Source organism: Rhamphochromis longiceps, linkage group LG9 (assembly GCF_057381845.1).
Source record: "Rhamphochromis longiceps isolate RC_006_pf linkage group LG9, R_longiceps_female_GT1.1, whole genome shotgun sequence".
In the NCBI taxonomy this organism is placed as follows: domain Eukaryota; kingdom Metazoa; phylum Chordata; class Actinopteri; order Cichliformes; family Cichlidae; genus Rhamphochromis; species Rhamphochromis longiceps.
Genome location: NC_140565.1, coordinates 33,177,201 through 33,186,594, shown reverse-complemented (window position 1 = coordinate 33,186,594; position 9,394 = coordinate 33,177,201). Strand labels below are relative to the sequence as shown.

The 9,394-nt window shown below is 42.1% G+C and overlaps 1 protein-coding gene across 4 annotated transcripts; it reads right to left on the bottom strand.

The window, feature by feature from the left end:
* Positions 1-5,907: 5,907 nt before the first annotated feature.
* LOC146662674 (uncharacterized) lies at positions 5,908-9,055 on the bottom strand. Of its 4 annotated transcripts, XM_085417507.1 has the most exons (4): positions 8,905-9,055; positions 8,423-8,608; positions 7,347-7,406; positions 5,908-7,273 (listed from the first exon to the last, which is right to left on the bottom strand). In XM_085417507.1, the coding sequence occupies exon 4, from the start codon at positions 7,236-7,238 to the stop codon at positions 5,982-5,984; it is 1,257 nt and encodes a 418-aa protein (XP_085273633.1). In that variant the 5' UTR covers positions 7,239-7,273; positions 7,347-7,406; positions 8,423-8,608; positions 8,905-9,055; the 3' UTR covers positions 5,908-5,981. The 4 variants fall into 4 exon arrangements, with proteins under 4 accessions (XP_085273633.1, XP_085273630.1, XP_085273632.1 ...); XM_085417504.1 differs by lacking the exon at positions 7,347-7,406; XM_085417506.1 differs by lacking the exon at positions 7,347-7,406 and having other exon boundaries at positions 8,843-9,042.
* Between the last annotated feature and the right edge of the window lie 339 nt (positions 9,056-9,394).

Sequence of the window (9,394 nt, the reverse complement as noted above, 5' to 3'; positions counted from 1 at the left end):
TTTTAAGAGTCCAAGAGAGATGAGGCCTATCGCAATAGTTTAATTTTTCTATCGAGAAAAAGTTATTTCGCAATACATTTCGTTATTGTTCTATCGCCCAGCTCTAATGCTTATCCTACAAAATCTGTCTCTCGCTCTCCCTCTGTCTGTCTTTCACTCACTCACACAGACACACACCACCACTGTCAACTTTGCTAAATTACTAATGAAAAACATTGACCAGGCAGCTGTGATTGAGCAGCAATGTCCATCCAACTCTTTTCATGGTTGTTGTAGTCGTGATAATTTTGTGAGGCCACATTGAAAAGCCTCGGATACGGAAGCGTAGAGCTGCCACCCAGGCAAAAGAAAAGTGAAAAGTATATTGTTTAACAATATACCTTTCACGTTTTTTAACAATATAATATCACATTATTACAATATACAGAATTATCACGTTCGTACAATATAAATATTATATAGGCTACATCGCAGCTCCAGTCACGCTTCCATCACCGTCTTTCTCGTCTTTTCCCAGAGTAACAGCCCAACAGGAGGATCTATTGGCTAGCACTGCTTCGCCTTGCACGCGTTCTTTTTTTAAACTTAATCTGGAATTCACTGCAAACTGTTTGTGTGGGATATGAACGACAAGATTTTGTTTTTCTACAAGAGTTAGTAAAAAAACATCTCCAGTGTGATCAAATCTTCTTGCCAAACATCCGCAGCTTGGCAGTGTATACAGCACTATAATGAAGAGACCCAATTCTTTTGAAAACCATACATCTTTCCACAGGTCTCAACTTCATCAGACATCACCTAGACACAAAGCTGGATGATGCCAGTGCAAACAGCAGCCTAACCGACTAAGATGATAGATCCATGGGGTCAGGAAAGCCAGAAGCAGGGCTGGAGCGGTACCTTTCATGTCCATTCACTGGAGGTGTGGATCCATTGCATGGCGTTCCTCACATCAAGAAGCTGTCGATCAAAGTCAACACAGCTCTTCCTGCATCTGGAGCTTGTGAAGGACTTCTCAGTCATGCAGGACTCCTGTTCACTGCTAAACAGTCACAGCTTCACAGAAAGAACCTTGAGAGCAAACTGCTGCTGAAGCTTAACCATCACCTCACTGAGTGAAGAAATGGCACATTTTTGCTAAATATGCAGAAATAGATGCACACCCATACAATTTATGGTAAACTGAGCTGGCTTGTATGTACATATGCTGAAGATGCCTCGTTCTGTTTTCTCTGAGGCTGCTGTGGCATTTGGAGCAAAAATGAATATAAAGTTTACAGCAAATCTTGTCACTGGAAATTGTTTGCACTGTTTATATATTTATATTATTTACTGCAGGTATTGGTGAAAAAAGCTTGTTTGAAAATTGTTGTGAAAATCTGGAAATTAAAATTGTTGTGCTTTATTTTGTTGATGTTTTTACATATATTCCTTTTGAAAATACTAAAATTTGTATATTTATTTATTTTTGTTTGTCTGATAGCATTTATAAAATAAATCGGACATTTCAAACAGTTACTCGCTACTTGAGTAGTCTTTTCACCAAGTACTTTACTCTTACTCGAGTAACTTTTTTGAAGACTACTTTTCACTTTTACGTGAGTAATAATATTTCAAAGTAATGCTACTCTTACTTGAGTACAATTTTTGGATACTTGACCCACCTCTGTAACCGGGGCATGATCAGAAATGACAATTGGATCATATTTACAGTCTGTAATAGCACTCAGTAAGTAGGGGCCACATCTGTCTCCGGAGTCTGCACCTTGGGTCTTTTTCCTGCCTGCACACAGCCGTCACATAACAGGTCTTAGTAAAGATTGGGAAGAGCGATCCCAAACAGAATCCATTACCAGGTTGTAATCCCCAGACATAACCAGATGATAACTATCCAGATTGGGAATGGAGCTTAGCATTAGCGCTCAGCCTGAGCTGGAGGTTTAAGGGTCGAGGGTCTGCGAGCCAGAGGGGTCTGCTCAGCCAGAGCTGGAGGTTTGAGCTCTGGGGGTCTGCGTGCCAGATGGGCTGCTTAGCCCAAACTAGAGGTTTAAGGGCCGAGGGTCTGTGCGCCAGAGAGGGCCATTCAACCCAATCTGGGGGTTTGAGCTACATGGGTCTGCACACTAGAGGTGCCCGCTCAACCTGAGGTGGAAGTTTGAGCGCAGAGGATCTGCGCACTGGATGGTCCCACTCTGCCTGAGTCGGAGGTTTGAGCACCGGGGGTCTGCGAGCTGTCCATACCTGCCACACCTGCACACCCGCTTCCTCATCCAGCACCGACTGCACCGCTGCTTCCGAGTCCAGCAGCGAAACACCAGCCATCAGCCAAGACCAATAATCACTGGCCACTTTCCAGGCCAACAGCTAAGGAGCTGTTGAGAGCCACCGGAGCCATTATGTCATCACTGCCACTGGACCCAGGGCAGGCCGGTTGATCTGTAACACCATTGTCACTGGACCCGCGGCAAGCTGCCTGAGCCGCAATGCTGCTGCCACTGGTCTCATCACAGGCCGCCTAGACTGTTTTGGTGCCACTGGACCCATGGGAGGCCGCCTGAATGGTCTTGCCGGATTTGCCACCAACCAAGTTGGCCACAAGAACTTGGCTTGTTGGACTGTGTGCCGCTGCTGCTGGAGGTGCAACCGGGTTTTTTAATTGTTTGGACTAAGGCTCTGATATTGTTTTGAGTCCTTCGTCCTGGAAATCCCCCCCCCCCAAACCAGGCACCTTCAGGCCTGCTGGGGGGTTCATTCATTATGCAAATGTAGTGTGTCTGTGAAGGTTCTCAGTCATCCAGGTCATCGTAGTCAAAGGAGCTTGCAAAGAAAAGCGTCTGGACTTCTTTAAGTTACTTGAAGATGTTTCACCTCTCATCCGAGAAGCTTCTTCAGTTCTAAGGTCAAATGGTGGAGAGTCCCAGATATAAACCTAGTGGGAGTGACCCCCCACAGAGGGACAAAAGGACCCCCTGATGACTTAACTTAAAGAAGTCCAGACGCTTTTCTTTGCAATGCAAATGTAGTGTTTATAAGATTGGAGAAACCTGCAGTCAGCTGAGACTGAAGAAGTCTCTGGGATGAGTGACGAAATGTTTGTCCCACTGAAAACGCTACGTCCAGATGAACAGAATCAACTTCTGGGATTTCCTTACCTGGATGATTGAGCATGCATCAAGATATTACCCACAATTACTTAGGTACACGGGAACAAAGGGACAGCAAGTCAGTTTTATCATAAATGACACACATTTATGACTTACAATAAGAATATTTTTATTGCAACATAAAAAAATGTAGGTTTGTCTCTTCATGGAGCAAAACACACTCACATCCTGTAAGAAAACACAGACCACTGAAAACTTTACACATGGGTAAGAAAATATTTAGTTTTCCACATACTGCCTGTTTCAAAATGACACAAATTTATCAATTTACCTTTTTTTTTTTACTGTAACATTAAAAATTGCAGGAGGGGTTGTGTCTTTGTGGAGCAAAACAGACTCACACAATATTGTAAGACAATAGAGCCCATTTAAAACACATTTCATGTGAGTTACAACAGAAGTGCACTCACACTGATAATTACCTCACGATGAATAGCCAAATAAACACGGGGTCCCCAATCCCAGTCCACGAGGGCCGGTGTCCCTGCAGGGTTTAGAGGTGTCCTTGATCCGTCATAGATGATTTAAAAATGTTAAATTATCCCCTTCAACATGTCTTGACGTTGTCCAGAGGCCTGGTAATGAAGTAATCATGTGATTCAGGTGTGTTGACCCAGAGTGAGATCTAAAACCTGCAGGGACACCGGCCCTCGTGGACTGGGATTGGGGACTCCTAAAATAAACAGTAACAGGTCTGATAGTTTGACCCAGAAGGTGAACTGTTCTGACATTTTGTTTTTCTTGTGATCAGATGATGGGAGTAATGTTTGCTCTGTATGCTGTTTGTGGACACAGCCAGTGAAGTTTAACTTGCTAAACTTGGAACAAGTTGAATTGTGAAGCCTGATCTCAAGCTTTTTAAGTTTGACGCAGCATCCAGAAGAACTTTTGTTCAGACCCCTGTTTCTCCCACTGTGTTCAAATGAACCCCGTCAGGGTAATGTCCCATTGGTCTGCCACGATTAGTCGACTAGTCACGATTACGTCGACTATCAAAATCGCCAACGACTAATTTAATAGTCAACGCGTCATTTGAAGCTTTGTAAGATCCCAAAAGACGCAGGAATAAGTAGTAGGATTTAAGAGTGTAATAACGGACTGAAACAGAAGATGGCAGCACTGCATGAAGAAGGATGACAGCTGCCATTAAACCCCGAAGAAGAAGAAGCTGTGTCCCAGAATTCATAGCGTGGCCCAGCTCAGTTTCCAACAATGGCAGCAGCTAGTCAGTTTTATTCTTATCATTCTTTCTGGGTCACAAAGTAAATGTTTAACATATTTTCAGGCGAGAATGTAGCTGTGTAAACTTCAAATATCTGCTCACTTTATCAAGACACCACATTTTTTTGAAAGTGCTCCGACGTTTTCGGAGACTTCGATAGCTAGCCGGGGTTACAGGCTCCCTGGAGCCGGTGAGAACACCGGACTCCCGGCAAATGGTTTCCAAACCCACCGCCATCTTTTGCTACTCAGGTTAAACATGATATATAAGTCACTTAGATAACTTAAAAATGTTACTGTTCGGCTTTTTTTCAGTATTTTATTTGTTCCTGAGTAAATCGGTTTGGCTGAGATTAAAGTTATAGTTTTTACACAGCTGAATAAACATCAAGCAGACAGCTGATTATCAGAAATGTGAGATGCTCGAGAATATACTCCGGTGTCCTGTTATATTTTAGATAGCAAGGAGTAGGGATGGGTATCGTTTAAGTTTTATCCGATACCGGTGCCAAACTGGTACTTTTGAAACGGTGCCGGTGCTTAAAGAATGGAGAACACAAAATTGGTCCAAAAACCTCTCATGTTTAACTGTTTTCCACTTTTTCTTTGTTCATTTTAGCCTTTTTGGCCAGGGTGAAGGGAGTATCTGCCATCAAACAAGAAGACAGCCGCATGTAGCTATGATGATGTTTGCTAGTTCACCTTACCTGCATTAATGTAATAATGTGGTTAGCCTACTCAACGTAAATTACACACGAACAACATTAAGCTACTCATGCAGAGAAGAACGGCTGCTGCTGCATCATCATCCGTCATCATTTCTGCTACACTGGCAGGGCTAGGGGCCAGGACTCCCCTCTTCGGGTTTTTGGGGGATGTTGCTAACTCCGGGTCTGATAACAGGCACCACACCCGCAGTAGATGTGCTCGGTGTGAGGTCTCGCAGCAAGCTCTCAAATACGGCGCATTTTTCGGCTTTAAAAAAAAACGCTATGCGTCGCCAGGTGTTTCATCGGATTCGAGGTGTTACCTCCTTTGACAGTATCAAAGTATCACCTTAAAGCACTTGTTGCAGGCTGCTGAGTTTGCATATTTTGCTGTGAAGTACAGCCAGACTTTTCACTGCTTTGCCTTGGGCATTTTTAATCTGTAGCTCTGCTCTAAAAGAACGTACGTACCTGGACCCGCCTACTATCCTCAGAAACGTAAAATGATTGGCTAGAATCTAAAGTGTATGACATCTCAGGAAAATAAAAGCACCGAAATAAGCGCTTCTTTTCGGTCTGGTTACTACCGTTTATGTCAGAACTGGTGCCGTCATGGCACCGGATACAGGGACCCATCCCTAGCAAGGAGTTTATTAAACTTCACCGAAACAATCTGCACATTTCATTAAAATTTAATAAACTATCACCTTGTCTCTATTCTTAGTTAGCACAGACCTTAAACACTTAAAGCTGTAAGCTCATGATAGTTATATAAGAGCAGATGCATGCTGTACATTTTACGTCCAATGGATGCATGATCTGATTAGTCGACTAATTGCAAAAATAATCGGTGACTAGTCGACTATCAAAATAATCATTTGTGGCAGCCCTAGTAATGTCCCATTGGTCTTCCACTTTTCTCAGAGGAGGACACTTTGTGGGTTTTCTGATGCCTCAATAGATTTGTTTTATGGATGAAAGACTTTCCACAGTGACCACATACAAATGATTTAACTCCAGAGTGGGTGAGCTGATGTGATTTTAAGCCAGTCATGTGAGTAAAAGCCTTTCCACACTGACCACATACAAATTGTTTAGCACCTGAGTGGATCAGCTGATGTGATTTTAAGCCAGTCATGTGAGTAAAAGCCTTTCCACACTGACCACATACAAATTGTTTAGCACCAGAGTGGATCAGCTGATGTGATTTTAAGCCAGTCATGTGAGTAAAAGCCTTTCCACATTGACCACATTTAAATGATGTAACTCCAGAGTGGATGAGCTGATGTGATTTTAACCTTTCGATCTCAATATAAGCCTTTCCACAGTCACCACATACAAATTGTTTAGTACCAGAGTGGATAAGCTGATGTGATTTTAAGGCAGCAATGTGAGTAAAAGACTTTCCACACTGCTCACAGCTGAAGGGTTTAGCTCCACTGTGGATAAGCTGATGTCTTTTTAAGTTACTAACGTAAGCAAAAGCCTTTCCACACTGATCACAGGTGAGAGGTTTATCTCCACTGTGGATGAGCTGATGTACTTTTAAATTGCCTATCTGAGTAAATGACTTTCCACACAGATCACACCTGAATGGTTTCTCTCCACTGTGGATGAGCTGATGTCTTTTTAACCTATCAATCTCAGTAAAAGAATTTCCACACTGATTACAGGTGAAAGGTTTAACTTCACTGTGGATGCCCTGATGTCTCTCTAAGTGATCTCTATCCGTAAAAGACTTTCCACACTGATCACAGACAAATGATTTACCTCCAACATGGATCATATAATGTCTCCTTAAGTGACCTTTCTGAGTAAAAGACTTTTCACACTGATCACAGTTGAAAGCTTTAAATCCAGTGTGGACGACCTGATGTGTTTTTAAGCTCCATCTATGAGTAAAGGTCTTTCCACACTGATCACAGCTGAATGGTTTCACACCGGTGTGGATCAGCTGATGTGATTTCAAGTGACCAATCTGAGTAAAAGACTTTCCACACAGATCACAGCTCAAGCTTCTGTCCTCCCCGTTGGCGCGCTTGCGTCTTCTGGGCTGCTTCATAGCAGGAAAAGTCTTTTCCACAGGGATCGCCGCTGGCTCATCTTTACTTTCTGGTGCTGGATGTTTTTGGTTGATGTCATCCATGTGCTGAGGTTTGGGCCTGCTTTCACTTCTTTCTCCTGTAATGACAAAGAACCCAAACAGTGACATCAGGTCTATACCTTCAGCTCATCCACAAGTGCCCCCTCTTACCTCACAAAGATAAACAGTTTCACCATCTGCCAAACGTCTCAGGTGCCTGGGGACGCTATGCTGTGGTAAATATTTGAAGTGAGCTCATTTTGGGGATAAAAGTAGTAAAAGTTCAACTTGTGAATAAAATATTGGCTTGTGTGACTTCAAAGTTTTTTAGTTTTTACTTTGTTCAAATCTGAAGAACATCACACTTACAATGTGCAGTTCAGGTTGTATGTGTGAGAGCTGTACAACCAAATCCACACTGGCTCAGATTTGCCTCTGATTAACCACGAGGGTGTCACAGTTATCAAAGGCTGCAGACACTGTCAGCTGCAATCAACACCTTTTATTATAATGCACAGGTGAGTTATAATGCATCTCCACTAGAAGATGGTCCCCTGTTATCTAGTTTTTCACAGGCAAGCGTGGGCGAGAGTCTACAGCTTTCTACCCCCCAAGGACACGTAGTCTAATGCCTTTATTTTTCATGGCCATGTCCACTTAATACTACACTATATGGTTATATGGCATTTTAGTTCATATACAGCATAGAATTGAGGCACTTCAAATATTTTCATCTCAACACCTCCTCCCTGGAGATAAGGAGTCTCACTATCTGTCTCATGTCTCATGGTGCCTGGGAGTGTCAGTCCAACTCACTCACAATACCCATCTGTGTGTGGAATAACATTTTTGATGTTTTCCTATATGTAGAACAAAGTCACAAAAAATGTACTATAGATATTACTAAAGTGATATTGTCAAAACATATGATCAACACATAAAATAAAGAAATCTCCATCACAAGAGTTAGCAGCTTACACAAGAAAAGACGTCAGAAAGAATATGAAAGAAGAGAAGTGGAAAAGGAAAACAGAGGATTTTTAATGAAGTCATGATCACTCCACAGACATCACCTTCATATGAAGGGAAACAGAGAGTGTAACTCAAATGATAAAACATTAAGTTCCTGAGGCAGACAAACAGAGAGGCTAAACAGAAGGCAGAAATCAAACCAAAGTGAGCTAAGAGAGAGAGACCCTGTAGAAAATGATGAAGTTAAGCAACCAGTGTAGTTATAACTGACTTACTCTGGATCTCCTCTCAGACTCAGGAGGGGGCGAGCGGGCCGGCTTTGTAGTTGGAGTCGGACCAGCAGAGACAATGGGCTCACTGACCTCCACTCCCCAAGTCAGTCACCACGAGGACAAGTTCTTTGTTTAGAGATGATTTAATCCAAGCTCACCAACAACATCACTCAGCTGTCCTCGTCAGAACTAATGAAATAAAAGCAGTTACATTTAGAAACGTCAGTTTACTAAACATAAAAATATTGCTCTATTAGCCTCGCTCACATGTTCTGTAAAGATTAAATTACTTAAATCATCACGTGTTTACAAAAACACTTTTTTTTTTTTTACCAAACTCAGCAAATAAGTGCGCATCCAGAAATAACTGTTTTATCTCGTTTGACATGGAAACTTAAAATTACAAAGACACACTGAACGCACCTTCCTACCAGCTGTAACCTAACAGGAGAACGTACGTTCGTCTTCGCAGCTGCGATACATACCTGACAAATTGCCGTTCATCAATTAGATTTAACACGACGCTTCTCCACAATACTTTGATGCGGGTTCTTCAAAAAGTGCCCATTTTTTTTAAAACGGCGGAAAGACACAGCAAAGAGCACAGTACGCACACTCCTCCTTCTTCTTCGTCTCCTCCCCCTGCTGCTTCTTCTTCTTTTCTTTTTTTTACAAACCTTTATTTAAACATCAGTACAATACAAACTAGAGTTAAACAGTACTATACTAAAGGTGTTATGCTTACAAAAAATGTATACAATAAACAAACAAATAAACATTATTCAGAACCTACAGGGGGAACCTGCTAGGGGGAAAAGTTTAACTGATTAAAGCAAAGAGTAAAGTGATTGAAGGATCTTCATTTTTTTTTACACACAACCATAGTTTTTATAGCTTTTGGGTTAGTAGAGTTCTTAATTGAATTAAGATATTGCACAAGCTCATAGGAAAATACATAAAAAGAGGGATGTCTTC

Coding starts and splice junctions, on each gene's coding strand:
- LOC146662674 (XM_085417507.1), bottom strand. CDS start 7,238: ATGGATGACATCAACCAAAAACATCCAGCACCAGAAAGTAAAGATGAG.